This window comes from Strix aluco, chromosome 6 (assembly GCF_031877795.1).
Source record: "Strix aluco isolate bStrAlu1 chromosome 6, bStrAlu1.hap1, whole genome shotgun sequence".
Lineage (NCBI taxonomy): Eukaryota > Metazoa > Chordata > Aves > Strigiformes > Strigidae > Strix > Strix aluco.
Genome location: NC_133936.1, coordinates 6,893,633 through 6,918,195, shown reverse-complemented (window position 1 = coordinate 6,918,195; position 24,563 = coordinate 6,893,633). Strand labels below are relative to the sequence as shown.

The following is a 24,563-nucleotide window of genomic DNA, read 5'->3' as shown; positions in this document are numbered from 1 at the left end:
CTAGTCCCATTATACCAGTGTATATGTAAGGCTTTTGTAGTCCTTATGACAAAGGAAAGTTTTAGGGAAGCATTTAAAGGAGACAAATGGAAAAGCTTTGTTAATGCTGTGTACAGCTCCCTCCAGACGTGAGGGGCAGCATGTAAGAGAGACTGCTGGTTTGTAACTGTCACCCGCTTGTTACAAAGCCAGCCACCTTTTCAGTTGTGTAAAGAGGGATGATAGATGGGGAGAGGGTAGTCTGTGAAGGGCCTTGAAAGTGGGGACGAGTAGTTTGAATCAATACTTTCAGGAAGATTAATGGTCATCTGCTGACTCTAATGAATGGAAGAGGCTATTTTTAACCGGTTCTGGCATACTCACTCCATAGGAAATGGAATATATTGGATCCTGAACAAAAAACCTCACTTGGTTGTAGGGTTAACCCCATGCAGGATGTACCTCTTCTTTTTAAATGTAAATATTAATCATGTTCTTAAAACTCCTATTGATGTTGAAATTAGCCATAGTTAGCAAGGAAAAGTTTACAATGCTTGACAAGAGTCAAAATGAAAGTTAGAGCATTGACTAGATCAAAGTAAATCCTGTCATCCAAGGTTGTGTTTATCTGGCTGATAAACAGTGTCATTCTACTGGTGGCTGATGAGTTTTTATTTCCCTGAAGCATAATGTTTTGGAGTTTTACAATGGTACTGCATCAAGCTATGGATGTCAGTAGGTAAATACATAGTATTGAGTAAAGCAGTAGGTAAATACACGGACTTTACTGTCCAAAGTAAGGATGAATGATAAGGTACACAGAATGGAAGAAAAGAGATGGTGAAGCAGAGAGGATGTCAGCAAAAAGAGCATGAGAGGATAGAAGTCAAAGGATTTTTAAAAATGAATGAAAGATGTAAGAAATATCCCCATAGAAAATTATCAGTAATAGATGATCATTACTGCCTTTAGAAAATTTGATTCAGGGATCAGAAATCAACAGGAATGACAGTGAAGGTCTGAATGACCTCTCTGACAAATTTCCAAAATGAGCCCTGATTATAGCTTTGAGCTCCTTCCACTGTGTCATAATTAAATGGGTTTTCCTCCTGACTAAATTTTAGTAACTAGTAACTATCTGAGAAAGGGAAATCTTTTATTTCTTTATCGGGTGATATCCTGCAAACAAGCTTCAGCCTTCCCTATAAGGGGGAGTATACTGTTTGAGTGTATCTACGATAATGCAATTTTTACATCTCAAGTAATATTACCAGTGAAGAGTAGTGATACATTTTGGTTGGTTGCTCATTATGATATATACTGATCAAGGTCCCTCATCCACTCTGTAGAGGCCGCTAAACTTCATAAGATGTTGTCATCATTCAAATGCGTTGACTAGTGTCCTCTCAGCTTTCATTATTTCAGATTTTTACTAATAGTGATACTGTGCAACTTAGTTAGGATTTGAATATGATAGATTTTTTTCTGGAATACCTGAAAATTTCTTTCTGCAGTTTTCCAGATATCTAAATTAGCTAAAACAAAGAAGTGTACCAAAAGATTGCAGACTCAGTTGTCTGTAGTCAGCAGCTTTCTCAAATCTTGTATTACTTCAATTTATTTTCCTTGCAGTCGATCAATATCTTCAAATGTATAACCCATTATCAATGCAGGACTGTGATTGCGTGAATCTGGTTTCTCTGTGATGCCAGTGTATGATTACATATTGGACTGGATGAAAATAACAAAAAAATGACAAGGCAAAGTGCTCAAGGTTATATGACTATACAAAAATACATTTTCACTACCTGTCAGTATTTCTGCCTATACTAATGGGGAAATGTGCAACAGTGGAACGATTGAGTTTATTTTTCCACAGAGGTAGATAAGAGACCGAGAACCTGCTGCTTTGCTCCAGCTGTGCATGGCAGGTGTTCCATTCGTATCGACGGAGTTACACCACTGTAAGCACAGCGTAATACCATATAGATCAGGCCCCGAGAAGATAGATTCCTCTGTTGTCCCTCTATCTGGGGAAGATTAGAACAAGGGTGACAGAGGGCAAATTTCCAGGACAGAAGTTTAACATCCCTCATACAACTCAACACCAGGACACTTTCCATCTATGTGGTGCAGGAGTTCCCCCACATGAGAACCCCCAGCCTTCGGCTTGCCCGGTGTTTCAGGTATTTTGTGCCGCTCGCACTAAGCTCATAAATCAGAATCGTCATAACCAGTCTCCAGTTCATTCTTGCCAACACCATCATGGCATTGTTAAGGCACAGCAAATTCTGATTTCTTCTCTCACTTGAATTGCATTTTATAGTGAACTTCTAGATATCTGTAGTTGAAGAGGATCATGTTCATTCTGAAGGTAATAAAATGACTATATAAGCTAGTGAAAACAGCAGTTCACAAACAGGGAAGACACTCAACAGTCTCTTAAACCCAGGGTGAGATATCAGCACTGAAACACAGAAAAGAAATCTAATATATTTTCTCTCTCCTGAGTTTCTGGCTATTTTTTTGCATTTACAAGCTTTCAGAAAAAGGCCATATCCAGACTTGAATTAAGAGAAATCACATCCCCTTCCAACCCCAACCATTTCTGTTCCCAGAGAAGCAGCACCCATTTCATACTCTGCCTGGGACAGGGTGGACCAGGTTGGTTGCCACAGTCCTCTATGCCGTTCACCCAAGACTTTGCTGGTCTTAAACTTATGCACCTCCACACCTTCCTTCCCAAGCCATGTGCCTTGGATACAGCCCCATCCTGGCCTACAACTAGCAGCTGACATCTCAAACACTTGCTTAAACTTCTTGTAGAAATGAATATTTGTTACCTTTTCACTGCCATGCTTCTCTTTGCAGCTATTAGCATTAGAAACTTACATTTTGTTTTTTAAATGTTACTTTTTTATGTAATGACATGAGGGAGACACTATGAGCATCGCCATGTAATCTCAAGTGCTGTTCTCTCTTCTCATCTAATAAAATGCCCCAAACCAGTCTACTCTGCAGGTAGAGAGTGAAGAGTGACTCCTCCTTAGAAAGATCACCTGTCAGTTCAGAGGATTATGGGCACCTTTAATTCTGGTCCGGTTACAACTATTTCAGAATTCTGTGAATAGTTTAAGAAATCATCTCATTATTAACACAGTTCAATAAATTTACAATTTGTGTAGTTTTAGAGCTATTAACATTTAGTAGTACATGCTGTCTAGCACATTTCTCATTCAGAAGAATGACGACAGAGAAATGCTCTTCTGACATATTACACTATGTGGGTCATCATTTAAAATTTGAAACATCTACCGGGACATAAATCTTATTTAAAATGTCAAGAGAGAATAGAAAAATTACACTGGTCTAAGAAGTCTTGTTATCAGAGTATTAAAGATCACCCCATTTCTCTCTCTACTTTTCCACATTAATATTTTTTTCTGTATTTACTTGGTGAGAAAGGGGAAATGGAGCAGCTGTCAATAGGAAGCTCTAGGGAAATTCTGTTTTTCCATCAATTCTTATCTGCTGGTTTATTTGATTAAGTTCTGGCATAACTTTCTTCTTTAGTCAGAGTGTGTTTAATTCCTAAATCTTCTGTTTAGCCATCCAAGCATACCCTAATGTCTTCCCTCTCCCAGATATTCAGAAATATAGCTTTGATTCTCCCTTCCTTCCTCTTAAGCATCCAGAATTTCCCCACTTTCAGATGCTGATCACTGATGTCCCTTCTCTTACAATCACAAGCAGTAACTCCCAGAAAAAATTCCTCACCTCCTTTAAGTGAGGTACAGCTTCAACTTCCCAAGATTCACAAAGGGTGTACTTCCAGGATTATTTTTGTAGAAACAAAAGCATTTTAAAGACTCATTGAGATTGGGATATTATTGTAAATTTAGATAGGAGCTTAAGTTTAGAGCTCATGTTTCTTTACTTATTTTTTATGTCAAAAATTGAAAAGTCATCTGTGTTGTAAAAGAGTTTAGGAACACACAACACATTGGAAGTAGGCACAGGCAAAAGTTAATCCCAACTTTGAAAAATGTGGAAATAAAGGATATGAGTAATAACATTTATCTAAGAGGTGCCCGGATCTGGAATTCACAAATCAGGAAATGATGTGGAGCTGCCTGCGAGCCACTAGCTGTGCATAGGCAGACAGGACGAACCAGCCAGGCTATTTGGCTTGTGCTGGGCTAACAGAATGAGAGAGCTTGTGGGCCTAGCGTGCCTGACATCCAGACAGGTCAGCACACGAACAAAGCTGTCGCATGACTCTGTATCCATCTGTACGGGCGCATTCAGTCTTAGTAAAATCTGTGCTCTCAAACCACCACATCTGTGATGGGTAAATTTACTCCCTTGTTGCTTTAATGATGAAATTAAAAGGTGAACATCTAGTTCACTGTCTCTGAGCTATGTTTTAGCCTGATGGAAAATGAGATGGTGTTGCTGATGTTGCTACCTGGTGAGCAATTTTCTTTTCCTTCACCTACCAAAATCATGAGCAACAGGGAATATTCTGTGGAGTCTGCATCACTCAGCCACTTCTGATTATAACTATTGCTCTGCTTCAGACTCTTTTGTTTGTCAAATGTGGCTGCAGCTGCACATAACAATTCTGTAACACCATTCATAATTTGCAACGCAAATTTGTTTTGTGTGTATGAAATACAAAATCATTCTGCTCTAACACAATGCTTTTCGTGCAGGACAAAACCTGTGATCTTCAGCCAGCTCACCCACTAAACTTTGTTTATGAATCTCCTTGTATTCAGAGTAAATTCCCACAAACGGAATGAGGTCTAGACCCCAAGATGGTCCTTTTGCAGTTCTGGGGTGTTGAAATCCTATGTGATTATATGAGAAAATACTACCTCAAGAAGAGAGAGTGTGTTTGCTTATGTCGCATTAAAGGTCTTTTGTATTTGTTTGCATCACTGTATGGTTCATTTGCCTCTAGGTTTTCAGAATAATATAATTGGCATCTCAATTCATTAACTGATGTATTTAAAGAAAATGAGAGTTCTGAGATGCTCAGTCAAGAAGCAGTTTATGAGCATAAAAATTATATTTCCGACTACATGTTAGAGAACATTTCAGTCTTATCTAAGATATGTCAAGAAATACATAAAGATAATCCCTTTCACACTCAACAAATACCAAAACAACACCTTAGAAAGATTTTTCTTAGACATAGCTCTTTCTTTATACAAAACATTTTTCTATTCATAAAACTTTTTCAGTAGAGAACATTATAATTTAGAGACTAAGACAAACAAAAACCATAGGGTTCAGGCATTAATACTGATTTAGTATACATTAATTTAAGACAGTTTTCTCCATAGATTTTAAATGATCAGCTCCTTTTTAGGTGCCCTGAGTAGATAATTGTAGCGTCAGGCTGTAAGCTCGATTTCTAGAATGACACTCAAATCTGAAAGTAGCGAAAGAGTTTTAAATATGAAACTTATCCTAATACATGACACTTTCACGTGATATATGTGAATCTGCGTTCCAAAGAGGTATCCATCAGCTTTTGGTTAGTAAGATTCTTGGGACAAGGCATCATACGCAGGCAAAGTGCAAGAACTGTGCAAGAAGGCAATGAACACAATAAGTATACAGAAGAATAGGCCTTTGAGGAAAATAATGCACTTTGTGTACTTTGTTTGCAGACTCTGTTTGTTGGTTGTTGGTTGGGTTTTTTTTTTGTTTTTGTTTTTTTTTTTACTTTTCTGATGTTTTCTCTAAGTTTTCAATAGAAATTTTAACATCAGGGTCACTAGAGACAGTGTTTTTAAAAATGGTGTAAGAATTACTGATGGCAAAGATATGAGCATGTTCCCCAAACAGGGATTTTTTTTCCCTCTATCAATATTTTTCTTTATCAGTATTTTTTTGGATTGTTTATGGAGATTTATAAACCAGCTATGTTTTTACAAACAATGTTTTCTCAAACACGTCTCCTACCTTCCAGTTTATTTCAAGATTTAATTGAAAAGTTCTCTCCTAGGGGTTGGAAAAACTCAACGCGTTTGATGTGCTCTCACCCCTTGCACAGGAGCCTTGCTCCTCTTGCTCCTTTGTTACTAGATCTCTTTCCGTGCTCTTTACATTCCTCAGGTCTAACCCATTCTCTGCTGCACTTTTCAGAAGTGCTTTTCCTGTGCTTTTCTCTGAATATCCAGCTATCAAAACAGGAAGCGAAGGAGAAGTATGGTTGTGTTTCAAAACACTGTGGATCACTCACTTAACCCTCTCATAACTATTTTATTGTCCTTTCTTTCATTATCCCTTGTTCATCTTTCAGGTCTGAACTTTTACCTCTCCTCTTTGTGTTCTACCTTCTCCAATTACTTGAGTCTGCAACTGTATTATTTCAGCAGTTACAAAGACTGTATTAAGATACAGTTCATAAAACTAAATTATATTTTCTATTCAGGAATTGACAGTATATTTTACTTCTCAGCACTGCGAGAGATGAAAAAATTAATAGAAACTGTATTCTTATCTGATGATGCCTCATGGGCCTTCAGACTCTTTCATGGCTTGAACAGGCTGAGAGTTATATATAAAATAGGCTAAATCAAGACAGATCATCTCTGAAGCATCCCTGTCTAATTCTCTGAAACATCTATGTAGAATGCTTTAGAACTATAATAATAGATTATAAAGTTCATAACATTTCTTCAAAAGAAAATCCATAATATTTCTTCAAAGAAAAAATAGCTTAAATTTGAATATTTTACTGAAATTCTCCCTTTATTCGATTCAAGAATTAAATGGTCTAAAACTATAATTATGTTGTTTGGGGCTGTAAACACATAAAAATGAGTTACTTTACATATGAAAGCTAAGAAACAATCTGAACTATGCCTTGCTGGAGACCAAGTAATGAATCTATTTTAATACCATATAAGCACATATAAATACCCTCAGTGAAATCATGCTTTTATGGAATTCTCCACAATTTCAAGTGATTAGGTTGACAACTGTCTATAGTTTCTTTCTAATGTAGAAAACAAAAAGCAAGGAATTTCAATAATATGTTTTCAGATGGTATGTCACAAAAGTTCTTAGTCAGTTCTGTTAATTTGTATCTAGTTTAACCAAATGGGTTTTTCACTATTGCCAGTAGGTTAGCAATTATAAATGGTGTGTTCTTTTACCTGTGCATAAAGACTATGAACAATGTACATTGAATTCAGGTTGCAGTGTAGAAGAGCGGTCAGCATCCCTAAATCCAAGCTAAGCAGCATTAGTGCAGAATTTGAAGCTTAGCTTCTATCTGAACAGCATATGCCGTTAATGCAACAGTTCCTGAAGTATGGTTATTTAGCTACAGCTCTTTACCAGCGTAGGTGTCTTCGGCTCTTGAAAAAAACTTGCTTCTGCCCTTTGAATTCCATGGTGGAATTTTGGGGACAGTCATATTATGAGATTTGCCTTTATAATGTTTGTAGTTTTCTTTGAAAGAGTATTGGGATGAGCAAGTACAGACATTTGATAGTGGCACTTCAGCTAGCAACAGTATTGTGTTTAATCTTTTCCTCTCTTAGGCTCTGAGGATGTATTATGGAAATTATTGTGTTTAATGGAGCAAGAATTTTGAAGCAAGCTGAGGTCACTTAGAGATTGAACACTGTGACATAAATAGCTATGAAGAAGACAACAAGTCCCTGTTTTTTTTTTTTTTTTTGCATTCAAACAAATATAAAGGGAAGTTATGAACTGCCCAGAGGCATCTGGGGGAGAAGGAAAGAAGGCATTTTAAAGATTACCTTTCCTGTGAGTTATTACATTAGCTTAAGAAGAATTTAAAATTTCATAAATCAATAGCTTGATTCAAATCTGAGATTTTTAAGACAATATTCTGTAAGTACTGTAAGCAATGTGTGTTAACATGGAGAAACTGTTAATGAGAACTGTTATTTTTTAGTGATATAAAAGATTTATCAGCTGTTCCACCATTTATAGACCAGACAACTCTGGTGATTCTCTCCAGTGTGCAGTTCTACCCTATTGTCCTATAGAAATTAAAACAAAACAAAAAAATACAAAAGTCTTTTGCATTTTTATGATAATATATGAGATAAATTCTCTTTGAGAAATCAAAGGTTGGATCAGATGATCTTTCAAGGTCCCTTCCAACCTGGGGTATTCTATGATTCTGTGAAATTCTTAATCTAATAAATTATCAGCATGAGAGATAATTTTCTCCTGCATCTCAGAGGATCAGTTGTTTTGTGTGTAGCTATAGGCTGTTGCTGTGTCCTTTCAGAAATGAACTAGCTCCATACATGTGACATGTAATTTTGGGAGCAAAATTCACATGGTTTGACAATGAACTGATTCTGCAAGTCCAGAGAAATGAATGCCACTACATCTGTAGGTACCTGTTCATCAACAACAGCAAGACGTTAAGAAACTAGTCCTAAATTTATCCTGAGCAATGATGAGTCTGTATATTTCACACCTGTTTTTATCCCCCTGCACTGTACTGTGCTTTGCATTGCTTATGAATCCTTTGTCTTCAACTCCTGCTTTGCAGTTAGTAGAAAAACTCTTGTGTTGCTTTAATGGGGCCAGGATATCAGCCCAGTATGAGTTAGTTACAGTTTTAAAGGGCTTCTAAGTGCCTTTAACAAAACAGCAATCTTATCAAATTTGTGGAAACAGGGATGGCTCTCTTTAAAAGCTGTGTGCTATTATAGCTAGATCATCAAATGAGCTTGGAAATTTTAAGAGGAAATAATCTTGCTCTCTGTTTTGTCAATGTAAAAAGCTACAAGGCCTGTATCCTCCATAGATTATTTGCTGGTGACTGAGGTGTTATTATCACTTAAAACTCATGATGGCACAGTGATTGCTTAAGCAAAACGTGGCACATTCTTGGTAGGAGAGAAATGTAATCTGTACTTGATGTTCTGATTGAATGTAAATATTATTCATGGCATATAGCTGAGTCCTCTTCCCTACTGGTTTTATGGCTTGGGCTTCATTGGTCTTCTATTGCTGAGCTACATCATTTCCTAAATATATCATCTGTATTGGAAGCACTTAACAAATTCTGGATTGACAGAGTATATGGATCAGTGAAGCTGGAAACCGTTTATCTTTTAAATTATCTAAACATATTCTTCCCACTGTGCCCACTTTAGTTGTTATGTTTGGGTCATAGCATATACCGTACAGGCCTCTGTTGATATTTTTCTGAAAATACTTAATATTTTATTAGGTATCCCTAAGGAGGAGAAAGCCATCAGAAAGACTCTCAGATTCCCTTTCTATCTTGACAAGTACGGGAGTGGATTTTCAGTGGCAATTACATACTCAAAGGGCAGGAAAGGGTCACAGTTTATGCCCAAAATGCCAGGCTGGTCCTGGCCTTGTGCGAAGATTACTGGTATACCATTTGCAAAACTGTGTCCTTCATGAGTCCAAATTTATATAGAATGTCTTTGTGTGGCATTTCCAACCCCACTTCAGTTGCCATTTCATCATGTCCCCCTTGAAGGAGACATCATTACATCATAACTAGTCAGCCTGAAAAAATGTACATTTTTGTCCTGAAATACACAAACTAGAAACACTGAAACATAGTTTATGAAAGAGATTGGCACCTTCCACCATAAATTCCAAAGATGAATTGTGGACAGTTTCAATGGCCTGAGTCAGAGTTAGGAGCTGGAAGCCACGGCATTGAGATGCAATGCTTCCTGGTTTTGGAGCCCACAAGAATAGCTGAGAGCTACTACCTCACAGAGGCAAATCAGACTATTATTTACTATTTATCTGGTATTTCTGTTATGCCTTCTTTGGAAGGACCTCAGACAATTTCAGAGCTAATGACTGCACCATCAAAATATTCCTGCCTTCAAGTAAGCCTTGTAACTCATTGCATAAACCATGTCAACACTGCTTAGGTACTCATTGCAAAACACCCTCTGAATGCTGAAAAGTGTGTTTTATCTGCACCTACTGGTACATACAGATTTCGTATTTAAAAGTTCTGTGTGTTTTGTGCCTACCTTAACAGGTTTTAAGATGTGTCTTTCAGGAACAGTGCTCGGCTCACTCCATTAGGGTAATGCTATTCATTTAATGGAATCATTGATGATTTACACTGGTGTAAGTGAGACTGGAATTTAGGCCTTGCTCTTTTTAATGCAAATTCATCAATTCTGTTAGATAAGAGATGAAAGGAGTCTATTATGTTCTTCAGTCATCTCTTGAAGCAAAATCATTTGATTGGTTCCAGGCAGTAAGAGGTCCCTACTCCTGCAGTCAGCTCCAGAGATGAAACCTTGGGTTGGTGACCAAAGCTCTTACTGGAGTTATTTATTTTTCATGGACAGTGATCAATGATGAGTGCTAATAATGACAGCAGTGATTTCAAAGTTAGAAGTTAAGAATGTAAAACTTAAGACTAATACGTTCCCCTGGTGTTAGACTGAGCACTATGTGTTTAAACACACACATTCTTTTAATTCAAAACATTTTATTCTCCTTTTAAATCCACACCTTGATGTTGATCTGACAGTGGTGCAAATGAGAAGGTCACAGAGGTCTCTCTGATGTAAAATCAAAGTGAATTCAGAAGTATGGTGCAGATACTGGAATAGTGTAAAACACAGAGTATGTAAACATAACAAATAGCTGACACATACAAAAGTATATCAAGTGCCAAATGTCTACAATACTGCAAATTAACTGCTATGGCAGGAGAGCTAGCAGTGGTGTTCAGAATGGAAAAACAGAACTCGATTACAGAGATCATAAAATAACCCTCTCCCTTGATCTTCGGCTCCCTAAACCAGAAGAGGCAGAAAGATCTGGCTCTGAACAAACAATCTTTTATTGGTGATGGATGTGGCACTGCTTTGTCCAGTAAAATTGCTGATTTACTAATAGGAAAAAAATAAATCTTTTGTGATGACACCAACCTCTCTAACCTGCTAAAGAAAGTGCAAACAGATGGGTATCTCTGTGACTGTGAGTGATGAAACCAGTCTAGAGAAATACCAGTAGTGTCTGACGAGAACTAATATTGCAGCATGCAGTAACATCACCAGCATCCCCCATTAGGATATATTCATTTTCTTTATGCCAAGAATATGACCAATGATACTGCATGGTTTGATTTAATAGATCAGTCTTTTCTAACAAAAAGGTAACAGATATTTTATACAAATGTGAAATGTGCCCAGGGAAGCCTGAACAAATTTAAATTCCTTAGACTTTCCTCTTTATTTCAATGCCAATAGAATTAAGGGACTTTTGATCCTACTAGTATTTTTTAAAAAAAAATGTAGAATACCTGCTTTATGGATTTTGAAGGGAGTGAAATAGCTTTTTGTTTCTGATATAAGAATGTATTTTTAAAAATAATAATTTCCCTTTATATATGAAATTCCATACCAGCTTTGATACTGTTGAAGTTTTTCCTTAAGACTAATCTGTTGTACTTCAAGAACAATTGCAACCACGTCTGACTGATTTAAACTGGCACAAACGACTGATATAAGCCAGATAAAACATGTAAGTGAGAATAGAATGAGGCCCTGCATTGTTGGCAGAGCAGGTAAATATAGCTCAGAAACTTATTTGTGGAGTTACATGGTTTTCAGTAAGTCAGGTACCTCAAAAGATTAATATCTATCACATATCAATGCTGGGGAAATGGTACTTTGTTAATTATAAATCAAAATTGAAGGACTTTTGGGTGCAGCTCATCAAACACTGATTTAGGAAACAATTTTCTTCTGGCATATTTTTTCTCCTCAGTAGTCTACAAAGGCAGTTGGGTAATTTTTTTCATTTCTGTATGAAAAAATACTTATCCTTTAATCCTTAAATCACAACAAGTGAGTGTAACTTCATGTCAAAAGCAGCCAATAAAAGTACAAAATAGGCATTAACAAGAGTATTTTTAGATTAAAATTACTAGAGTTGGAAAGAAGTGGCACATAATCTCAGTACCTTCACAAGCACTGTAGCAAACTGAAGAGGATTTGTTCTGTTTCATTTGAAGACTGATAGCATAAGTTACAAGGGAGAGAAGCTCTTATTCTAACAGGGAGGATTTCACAATAATCATAATCCATAACTGTACATAAATCTAATTGGAAGTTCATTCTTTTTTGTCTGATATCTTTTAATCATCAATGCTATACAATACGTCTGCTTCAACTAGCAAAGCACATGGGAAAGAAAGTTAAACCGATCATTTTGGTCATAAATTAGGACACATACAGCTGCAGCAATTGCTTTCATTTCTGAATATTAAAACAAATGACTACTCTCATTTAACCCTGAGGCACAAGATTCTCGTCGTTTATATTGTGATATAATTCACATGAGTGAATTTAAGGTTCTGATGGAATAAAAAATAATTCTTCTTCATTCCCTCCCCAAAGTGCTCAAGCTGGTTGTATGGCCACATTTGCAACATGAAGTCATGGACTTTGAGAGGAAAAAGAAAACCAGTCCCCCAGCCTCTGATATACAGCTCGCTTCTGAAAGAATCATGTATTAGTCTCAGATCCTGATACTTGGGATATTTCTTAAATCTTGCCTGGAGTTGTGTATGACGGGTATGAATCACAGTAAACGGCAACTACTGTCTACGCTTCCCATTTTAGAATATACACAAATTTATTTTTTAATGTTTATATAAGCACAATGTAAGCGTGCCTGATTTACTGTACTAGTACCTACAGCTGTAGACTATCTGCTCTACTCAACAGCATTTAAATGACCTTTGGGGTGTACAACGTATATCCCATTATCCTATTAACGACAAGGTGAAGCTTTGGGCAATAACAGAAATGTTAGTTTATATGCACAATGATAATTTTTTTTCTCAATTGCTTTTACAGCCTCACCAAGTTATAGAAGAGTCAATAGCTGACTTAGTGACTCTGACAGACTAAGTAATACTTTGTACATACTCATTGCTACAGAAAGAAAAATGTTGGGTTTATTTTTGTGACCTTTAGTTTCAGAGAACTGGCTAAAATCAATTTATAGTTCAAAGAGACTGGATGATACCTACACTAAGCAGTAAAATTGCTTCCACTTTGATAGTGTGCATTAAAATATAACACCAAGGTAACAGTCATTGATTTGGATACACAATGGGAAGTGGCGGTGGGTTTGTCAAATGTAGGAGGTTGTGGAACAATTTGACAGGTTTCAAGCCAGTCCATCTTGAGTACTTAAGAAAAAATACTTAGAAGAAAACCAAGAAATCTGACCTAGTAACTACTGTTATTAAGGAATAAACATGAGTTCTCTTGGCAAATCACTCTGTGCAGTGAAAAGGGGACAACCATCCAGACTGTCCCTAGAGAACCATACACTGAATTATGAGAATTTCATTGAGAGCGAGCAGGATCGGATGACTGATGAGTGGTTGCTATGGTATTGCCACTTTCTGCCTGAGGTCAGGACCCAGCTTTTCTTTTATCACAGCAGAAGACCTCTTCTAATGATCAGTCCTCAGAGATTAATGGGACCAACTGTGTTTCAGAGCTCCCTAAGGAATATTATTGCTCAGGCTATGAACGATACTATTGAAATGCTTTAATTATCTGTTGCCTTTAGTTGTTGGTATAGTTGTTCTTGCATGACACTTTGTTTCTCATCATCTTCACAGGTCACCTTGGAGAACAGATACCTTGCAGCAAAAGAATTAGGAAAGAAGGAAAGGGGAGTGATACTGGCATGTGTCATGTTCTGATCTTACTGAGGAGGAAGCATGTTTTGAAATCCTATGCCAGTGCTGTGGCAGACATACAGATGAGGTGATTCATACCATCTAGTAAGTCCTGTTGTGAAGAATTCTCCCTAGTGGCAAATGAGGTGATTAATCTATTGAATTTTGACTGATAGAGCCAGGTATTCCTGAAATAAGACCTGCCAGGTGTTCGTCAGGTAAGAGTGAAAGAAAAAAGCCTTCAGTGTTTGATTATAAGGTACATTGTATTGTAATGCCATATTAGTTCATATTTTGTTACAGCCTTTGTATGCAAAACCTTTTTAAAATTCTAAAAATTAGAAAGTACCTGGTCTGGGAACTTTGGTACAGATTCGACCATTTCCAAAAAACCCTGCTGGACACCGGCCACAAACATATCCGATGTAAGGGGGTTTCCGATCAAAACATAACACTCCAGGAAAACATGGCCTGTTGCCACAGGTAGTAATATGAGACAGTGGTGTTGCATGGCCTAAAAAAGAAGGGAATTCAAGCATGTTTATTTTTAATTTCTCAAACTAAATGCATATGTAAAATTAAGCAGTGACTGCCTGAGCCCAGCTAAAGCTTTATAACTGCTTTTATTCTTTTAAAGTCTAATTAATGCAGAATGTTCCCAAACCTTGAGCCAAATATGAGAATGTCCTGTAGGCACAGTGTAGCAGAACAGCTGTTTCTCATTAAAGCAAGATTTATTAGTCCTCTAATTACATGTTTTCAAGTTTATTACTCAAAGTTGTTTGGTATTTATCATGGATAGTATAGAAACTGTAATTTTCAGCATAAGTGAAAGATTAACTGAGTAAGAAACTGTATTATTTGACATCCTTTTGGTCTTTTAGAATTGGAAGGTAATCATCAAACCTTACAGCACATATACCCCACCTTTAAAAATACACTGTTAAGTACATATGTTTCTGATCTAGAAATCATCCTTAATGTGTCAAACCTCATATGACAGGAGACTACTTTAATTATCTTAGAACTACGTGCAAAATTTAACACTCTGGTAGTATATAATATTTTATCACTTATGATGTCACTGAATAGCAAGTGTATATGAACTGCCTGTGAAGTATTTAATAGTGTCAAGACAGAGAACAGATGATGAATAAAATCTTAATGATGGTTGTAGATCTTTTTTAATTGCCTCCAGTGAGTTCTCCATCATGATTCTCAAGTATTTTCAGCATTATTCTTGCACCTTATCTACAGCATTATGATGGATACCTGTAAGAGGCAAGTTCTGGTTAGGTGTTGGCTGGCCTGGTACAGGTATAAAGAAAGAAGGTTAGAAAAAAATCATCTTTTATATATAACCCCACACAACACATATGCCCAGTCTCAATTTTTCTGCTCCCTGCTTTCACTAGAAAATCAACTAAACATGCAACACTCATTAGAACAGGGCCATTGTGCAGTTAGGGAGTGCTGCAGTGCTCCGCCTCTGGGAAAAACAACTGCCACAGTCAAGTTCATACTTTAAGATCTTCTCTTATGCTCAAAACTCAGTCTTAATTCAGTGACTTCTCATCAAATATTGAAATAAAATATCAGTGTCACTTGGCTATAGCAAGCTGGCATAAGCTGTCATTCATATCATACTTTCCATTGATCACTAAGATTTGGAGTGATTTTATTCTACCTCAGAACTTATGCAATTTCTAGTTAAGCCTGACCACTCTAATTGCTATAGCTGTAATGTCTCCCTTCCATGTAAAATTGTTTAGCAGCAATCCACAATCTGATGTATTAAAGGGGTTTTTACTTTTAACTCTATCTGTCTATGATGTATTATAAACAACTTGTTTCTGTTTACTGCTAAGATGGTAAAATGTATGATTGCTGAATATGTACACAGCAGCAAATGAAAAAGATTTAAATCTTTGTATACCTACCATGTCTATCACTTATGTTAAAATTCTTAATTACGGGAGAATCCTTCGCCTCTAAGGGTTGCAGTGGTTGGTTAACCTCAGTCTTGTTCAAATCACCTCTGCCATTGCCTTTTTCGATGCTTAAAGCTTTTTTAATATCAGCAGCAAGCACAGCTGTGAAAAGAAAGCATGGAGACAAGGAAACAAGATGTTACAGCTTAGCTGTGATTGATGATAAAAAGCAACAGTAACAGCAAATCAGATAACCTGACATAAATTTATTCTGGAAGCCAATCATCAAGCAAATAAAGTAAAATCAGGTGAGTCAGCTGCTGACATGCAGCAAAGCTTCAACACAAATATAGAAAAAAATTGCTATGCCTAAACTCACTGAACTTTGCTTATCTGGGAGACATACTTAACATGCACAGGGATCTTATATTGAGTTAAGGGCACAAAGGCAGCCCAGGACCCCATGTATTAGACAGCTTTGTTACTTGGATGAAGATGCTACACTACACACTGGGACCTGTGCCCTGTCTGATTCCTGCCACTCCTTGAAAGCTTCTGTCTGAAACTTCATTGCGCATGTTTGTTGGCTTCAGTTAGTTTGGCTGCAAACTGTATGTGTCATATATAGATATAAAGAGGAAAATTGATTGGTGGAGACTCTAAAAAATATATTGATTTCTGCATATTTTTAAGACAATTTCTTGAATTAATTTTAGTCTATGTGGATAGCGTTGCAAGTTAAAGAACTGTTGCTCTAGGTCTGTTGGATATCCTGTCTTCTTAATAAAGCCTAAGACTATGACTCTTTATATATATTAAACAATGCAATGAGCTATAGCCCACTCTAAGAGCTATAAAGTTACTTCAGTTTTCTCCTCCTTCCTCCCAGAAACCTTTATACCTGCTTAAGCAAGGGAAGTATGAGTAGGTATGTTATGTCTGTGTATCAGAACCAAAAAGAAAGACTTGTATCTTGAGAAGGGCAACGCAGCTGGTGAAAGGTCTGGAGCACATGTCATACGAGGAGCGGCTGGGGGAACTGGCGGTGTTTAATCTGAAGAAGAGGAGGCTGAGGGGAGACCTTATCGCCCTCTACAACTACCTGAAAGGAGGTTGCAGAGAGCTAGGGATGAGCCTCTTTAACCAAGTAATAAGTGATAGGCCAAGAGGGAATGGCCTCAGTTGCGCCAGGGAAGGTTTAGACTAGATATTAGGAAGCATTTCTTTACAGAACGGGTTGTTGGGCATTGGAATAGTCTGCCCAGGGAGGTGGTGGAGTCCCCATCCCTGGAGGTGTTTAAGAGGCGGGTTGACATAGCGCTGAGAGATATGGTGCAGTTGGGAACTGTCAGCATTAGGTTAACAGTTGGACTAGATGATCTTCAAGGTCCTTTCCAACCTAGATAATTCTGTGATTCTGTGATTTTGGGTGGTCAAGAATCCCTCAAGTTTTTTCCTTCTGATAAACGTGTATTTCAGAAATAGAGAAATCTTTCTGTAATTAAAAAAATGCAAAGGAAAAAATTACTTTTATGGTATATGTTTTAAAAGGACATTGTTTCCTATATCTTTCCTTCATTGGTCAAATTAGCTACAAAAATATGCATTAATGAAACAGATGCAAAATCACTTTGAAATAACCAATGTGGCCAAATAATACAGCAAAGAAAACATTCTGTACAGACATTTGGCAATATGATTGAAGGGATATTTGGTAAATCTGGCAAATACAGTCTCACTGGTGCCAGGATCCTGCAGTTACAACGGAGTCTTTTTACACTGGATTTTCTTTTTTCCCTCTTGGGAGTCAGTATGAGGAAAAGTTAATATCTGCACAGTTAATATCTGTATCTTTTGTGTCTTGGATTTCTTTGGAAACAAAAACAAACAAACAAACAAACATGAAGCACTTCAAGTGTTGATTTCTCTCCTTCTGGCCAAGAAAATGTTGGTTTTGGAGAAGACTTATTATATGTATACAACTGAAACAAGGAGAGTGTGAGTAGGTTGCATCCCATGCACTGGGAAGGTCTCAGCAGAGTACAAAGTCTGTTGCCCCAAAAGCAAATACTGATCAGATGTAAAATTGTTCCTGGTCATTTCCTTCACTAATTGGGACCTGTGGCATGACTTTATGCCAAGCATGAGCTTGCAGCTGTGGACTCTGTCCTCTAATGAAAGCACACCTTGGAAACAGAGGTGAAAGGATGTGAAGGATTTACACATGGACCTTCTTCCTCTTAGCCTACACCCTGCTTACACAGCATTTGCCCAAAACAAATGTAATCCTGGACTTGCTCCCTACGTATGTTAGTGGATGGTATATTTAAGAGTGAAATAGTGGAGAACATGGGGAATGTCCTTAGCAAATTATCTAGCTAGCATCTGGAAAATACTTTTTTGTATGCAAGGGTGTTCATTGTAACCAAAATGAAACTAATCTGCAATGAAAAATAACAAACAGAGACCAATCTGCAATTATCCATATTAATATAACATGACAATAGTCTGCTTTGTATATTTAAAGGTCCATACTTCAAGCAAGTGACAAAGTACTCAATAAATAGTAGAATTGAACCCAGTTTTTCCCCCATCAATTAAAATCAATCATGCAAAACACTTACATTTGCAAGTTTTACCATTTCCCTTCATCCCACTGGGGCAAATTCCACATGCATAAGATCCAAAGGTATTCATACAAGGCACTCCAGGAAAACAAATACTGTCTTCACATTCATTCCTGTCTTCCTGACAAGTAAGCCCTGTGGCAAAACAAAAGGGAGGTTAATAATCAGGAAAGATTCCCTGTTTATTCCTCAGCTGAAATGTTGAAGCAGACTAAGGCTTACTTCTCAGCTGTAAACTCATTACAGGGTACGTCATTCATGTTACAGCCAAATTCCCCACTGTCTCACTTAAACCTGCTTTTATCACACTGTTTATTACTGTCATTATTGGCACCAGAAGTGCTGAACTTGAGACTGCTGCTCGTAGAAAACTGTGCATGTTAAATTATTTCCCCTGCATTTCACATCTTTGATGCTGCTTTTGTTGTCTTGTTTATGTGAGATCTTTGTCATATACTGAAGAAACCAATGAATGCCACCATTTTGTCTTTAGGATATGAAGAGTTGTGTACTGACCTATTGTGCTTTTCATTTCTATGTGAACCTCACATAACTAATAGCTTACTATGAACCAGCCTGATAGACTCTGGCTGAAGGTAACCCTTACAAAATGACCAGATTTTTTTTTTTTTTAATTTTCTATTTAAAATTAAAATTTGAAGAAACATTCTGAAAATGTCTCTGAGCCACAGTGCTGGTGGACAGAAGATAAGCTGCTATAGTATCTGAACCCAAAACAATGTGTCTTGACTATTGCTGATTTGGGAAATAGGGTTTTAAAAATCTCTTGAAGCAATTGATATTCAAATTTACAACTCTGTATGATTTAATGAATATCTATAGGGGAAGGTGACCCAAAAGTTAAAATTACTGTCTGAACAGCAAAGGTAAGAGTAATCGCATATAATGTTGTTAAAAACTCCCTCAGGCTTCAGGTATGTGTGCTGCTGCCTCTGTGCACTTGAGAAAACTTGCTTGGCTATTGTTGGTTTACCAGAATATGCAGCCCTGGTAGCAGGTCATAAACTAGCCTGTAGCACTTCTATTAAGGCATGCCCTTTGTCCCTTGTAGGAATACCCAAGGAGATTGGGACACCTTCTGTAGAGTCCAGGAACTCATTTCAAGACATACAACAAGGTACAGAAAGGCTGGTTCCTTATCAGATATCCAGCTTTATCATGAAAGAACATCTAAGGATAAAAGAATATTTTTTTTCTTCAAAAAATAAATTTGTCACAGTGGAATGAATTTCAGGATGGTAAAAACAGAGCATTATTATTCATCTCCTACAACATAATCTCTCATTGTTTCAGCATTTCAGATAGTTTCCACTACTCCTTTCAAGTTAAAATAGCATCTCCATTTAAGAAACTCAAATTGAAGTCTCTACTGATTGAACTGCCTAAAAAAGTTAGTGACATCACCTTATCATGCCTGCTTTGTCTTGTGGAAAAAAAAAAAAGAACAGCAGTGAAAAAGCCACGTCCCTTCTCAAGCTAAGCTGTTCTGGTTTTGCATGACTCTTGCTTCTTTCATTTAAGTTGGACATCACATAGTATTTCAGCGCTTAACTTATTTTTTTTCCTCCCTTGTTACATTTTGGATTACTATTTTTATTGTATAATTAGCACATCTGTAGCATCAGACTGCTTTTCTCTGATACTGATTTCTGATGATGCACTGGGAAATTATTGGACATCACATTATGGAAAATATTGAATTAATTACCTTCTGATTAGATTAGTAATTATTTTCTTTCTCTGAGTATCATATAAAGACTAAACATAATATCATAGAAAATGAAGGTAGGAATCAAGTTCCTAGTTTCAGTAACAACAGCCACTTCTCTATCAGTGCCCTCTCCTTCCACCTACGTACTCTATTTTTGCTGAAAAGGGCTGGCTTTAAAATCTCAAAAAGAAGAGAATTACAAAAAGCAAAGGAACACCATAAGTAACAAGTTAAATTTTAAAATTCAGTCACTTGACTGATTTTTGTAACATAAAGGTGGAACTATGCAAGCACTTCACACAGAGATTTGATTTTAAACAGTATCTGATCAATTTAGGCATAATTATAACCCAGCTGAGTCCAAGGACAAATGTTTGCAAAGTCTGAAACTTGGCTGAAGGCTGCTGAAGAAGCAGCAGAAATAGACAGAAAACTGTCTGCACCGAGAAGTGTCAATTATTCTGTTTGCACGACCTCCAGTGCACTGCAACACAAGGGAGTCTCAATTCTTTTGGCACTGCTACAATACAAATAAAAATAATAGGAATAAAAGATCTTCAGGTTGCAAGGTTGAAACATCTGTTTCTGAGCCAGTTCTATTTCTCCATCCCTGCATGGGAAATTTGATAAGAAGATGAAGTCCTTTTATGTCTTGAGAGGAACTGACCACCTACAGGTGCAGAGGAAAACTTTTTGACTGTGTTCACATTAAATTGACTCTAAAAGAACAGGCAATCTCATTTAGGGACTCTATGGTTATTACAAACCATGAACAAATCTTGGGGTTTTCTTCAGTTTCCTGAAAAGTAAAATGAAATTATAGTTCCATCTTCCTCCCCGCCCCCCAATTTTATATTAATCGCTGGTATCTGGGGAAAGAAAGAATTATTTTGTGATTGAAATACAGTTTTCAGGGATGAGTTCTGTTCTCAGGTGAGTGATGTTCTTGCTTTCAGTGGTCAAAAGAAGAAACAACAGGAATTCTTCTTGTTAACAATGTCAAAGAAAAATGAATGAGCTTTGAACACTCAATGAGATAAACATGTATAAGTCACTGCAGAAATTTAAAGTAGTAAGAATTCTGGAGTCATCCTTCTCTCAGATTTTCCAGTGGCTTCTCTCCTTGCCTTGTTCCTTTTCCTACATTATACCCTTACATTGCCTGAGACACCCTGATGCACCTGAATTGCTACTGTTGCTCCATGTGCTGCCGCTTCTCTTGCAGTGGTGATTGGGAAGCTCTCACAGAGTTAACTTTTTGTTTTCACTACCTGTTTACTATCATTTGTAACGATTTGACGGCGAAGTGGTGCTGTCACCTGAGCAGTATAGCATTGCCTTCTCATTAGATTATTGATGGTTTTCTGGGGAATTGAGACATAAACACAGCATCAAGGATGAGCTTTTATTGTTGTCACAGAACCTGCCCTGCAGTAAAATCATCTACTTCCCAGCTGGTTTTCAGCTCCACTTGCTTATAATTTTTCACCTGCTATTAAAACTTTGAGATGCATTCTTATTTCACTCAATCATATATTTTTTTCTGTTGTTGCTTGTGTGATAGCATTTTGGGCTAGGGAAGAACAGTGAAACCAATGCACTTTTATTTAACTTGGCAAGAATTAAGGGTGCAGGAAAATCTAGTGCTTCTCTGGCTATCGAGGTGTCCTGTGCCCTTGCCTCTAGAGTCAGCTGTATGTTGCTTGCAACTGCATTATTTTGAAGTGTTGGATATTTAATTCTTTACTGTTTATGTAAGAATGAGAACCACATTTCAGAATATGCTTCATGCAAATTTTTAAACTATGCACTGTGATTATGGCAGACTATTTTATGTGGAATAATAGAGCTCAATTTCATTCCTTCTGTGTGCAGTACCACATAAAGTGAGGGGCAGCAGTGTGAAACTGGTGAAAATCAAACAAGAGGTGTGGGAGTGTCAGCTCTGCACAGCTGTGGGAGATTCAATATGTTAAGAGTCAAATCATGTGTTACTGGTAAATGATTAAGAGGCAAGTTGGCATTGGCCTGTCAGCCCTGCACAGCTGTGGGAGATTCAATACTTAAGAGCCAAATAGACATCGGCCGATCATCTCAGCCAGGGAGCTCCGTTTGGGGATCTTGGTGAATACCTCTTCTTAGGGAAGCTCTGCTAAGGTGGAGAGCTCTGCTTGGCGAGCCAGGCAGGAGCTCTGTCCTGTGTTGGCTTGGAGAAGTGCCAGCTCTACTCTGCGCTAGCCCAGAGAAGCAGCAAGGTTTGGAGGAGAAAGAGGCCTTCAAAGAGAGGTACCAGTCTGTGCTAGTGTGGTGGAGAAAGTGGCAGCACTGGGACTGCCTGTGTGGTATGGAACTGTTTGTGGGATAAGAGTGTTGATGACCATCTAGCTGCTGATTTGCTTATCATGAAGTAAGAGCTGAGGTAGCAAGAGCATAAGTATGTACTGTTGTAATAATAAAGGATTTTCCTTCTGCGCTTCAATGGAGAGTCTGTGCCTCAGTTGCCACAAACAGGAACAGATCCACTGAAGTTATTAACTCATGGAATTATATTGCTTTTTATTTATTTTAATTCATCTCCTTACAGGTAATGAATAATTGTTCTCATTGTATATCTCCAGTGTCTACCCAAATACAGCCTAAAAAGTTCCCAAATTTCCCTGTGCTCATAGAAATGTTATTTCTAAGGGGATTCAAGACATTCTGCATATGTTTGTTTGGTTTGGGGATTTTTATATTTTGATCAAACTTTCATTTTTTAACTTTATTCTCCATGCTTAGGCTTGTGTGTTCTTGCATCAGTAGAGTCTCTGGTTGCAGAAACACTTTGGATAGCAGCAGGTTTTTGGCTATTTAGTAACATTACCTGGGATCATTACTGCCTAGGTGTCACAGATCTTTTAGACCATTTTTCTGAACTTCCACTTCTGAATGATTTTTATTTTTCATTTCTGCTGGAATTTTATAGTTAATGGAATCTGGACTTGCAGTCCCATGTGACCTAAACAAAGAAGGCTTCATGAACTGCTGAAAGGCAGGAAGGGTACCTTGCTGCCTGCATGAGCCCATTGGGTAAAATCTGTTCATTGCTCTTTAAAATTGAGTTTCTTCTATATATGCACACTATAAGCAGTAATAATTATGTGCATTTGATGTTACTTTACAAACCTATAGCACTGCACAGCAGCCTACATCATGGGTTTCATGAATTTGTTCATGCTTCCATATGCGGAGTGAATAGGGTTTCTGACAGGTTCAAGGACTGAAATCTGAGCTCAGCCTAAGGTGGTTTTTTCTTACTCTGCTTTTGAAATGGTTCTGATCTGAGAGACATTCTTAACCCAGTTTTTCCTCCCCTTTCACTTGTGGGATACTAATTTGACTCTGACAAGAATGGACAGTAATACAGTGTCTTTACTTCGCAATGACCGCACAGCGACCAGGGTGAGTGGGTGTTATTTTAACTGGCCCTTTGCAAAGCTAAGCGAGAGTCAGGTTTAGAAATCTTGATCAAGTCCTTTATGTTTAGATTTGCCTTGTACCACCTGAAGAACTAAACTGAAAATGAAAAGACAACAACTTCTGTGAAGCTCCAGTAGAAGGTGTGTTTAGGCCAATGTGAAAAAATGTTATGTTGGAAGTGAGTGGTGTAACGAGCAGTTGGAGCATGGGTCCCAGCTTGGAGGAGTTGGTCGACACTCTGCGAGACCTAACAGCGACTCAGCTCAGCCAGACTCCAGAAGCTTAATGCAGCAGAGAGTCTCATGGCTGTCTCTACTGGTTCCAGTCCACAGGGCACAGAGCAGTCGTGTCCATGTGCTGTCACAAGTGCTTTTTCATACATATCAATCATTCACAGATGTCATGAGTGCAGTGAAGCTGAATATAAATTGCATGAGAGGTACATGTGTGTTCTCTCCTCATCTGTGTTATCTATCAGATGCTTCTCTTTCTCCTCACACTTCAGGTTTGCACCATACATCTTACATCCACCTCTTTGGCCTCACTGCATTTCATTCTCCAACTTCTCTTTGTGCTTTTCATTCTGCTTTTCTGGAAAAATCTTTTTTGTTGCAGTGATCACCCTTCTTCCCTTCATCTCTTAAAATCATATTGTGGCCAGCTCTGAACAGTTTAAAAGGTTAGAATTTGTTCCATTAACATATCTGTCAACCAAATGGGTTTGTGGTTTTCTAATGCTAAAATTTAATGAAGCTTCAAGTGGGACTAGAGGACAACTTATTTTTGCATGTTTTCCGTATCTATTTCTCCTTCCTAATCAAATCATTCATTCCCAGTTCATTCTCTGGTTAATTTAGTCAAGTCCTGTGGAGTGCAAAAGTATCCTGGATCTCTGTGCTTTTTCTCTTCCACTCTGTCTTCTCCTAGTTCATCTCATGGATGGACAAATCCGTGGTAAATAAGTGGGTGGAAGCTGAGATCAGAGAGGTTCATAACCTCCTTGAGTGATCATTTCAGGACCACTGGGCTTTGGGTCATTTTCCTTCCTTTAGCACAGATAATTAGCTGGTTTTGTACATTTTCTATCTATCTAAAGCTAAGTCACAGGA

General features: G+C 37.6%; 1 protein-coding gene across 1 annotated transcript in view; it reads right to left on the bottom strand.

The window, feature by feature from the left end:
* The window catches only part of LOC141925065 (von Willebrand factor D and EGF domain-containing protein-like), a 188,201-nt gene that overhangs the window by 46,928 nt on the left and 116,710 nt on the right, over window positions 1-24,563 (bottom strand). The window contains exons 18-20 of the mRNA XM_074828546.1: window positions 18,261-18,398; window positions 15,646-15,798; window positions 14,055-14,219 (exon numbers count right to left, since the gene is read on the bottom strand). Coding sequence (XP_074684647.1) covers window positions 14,055-14,219; window positions 15,646-15,798; window positions 18,261-18,398 — 456 coding nt within the window. The remainder of the gene's footprint in view (window positions 1-14,054; window positions 14,220-15,645; window positions 15,799-18,260; window positions 18,399-24,563) is intronic.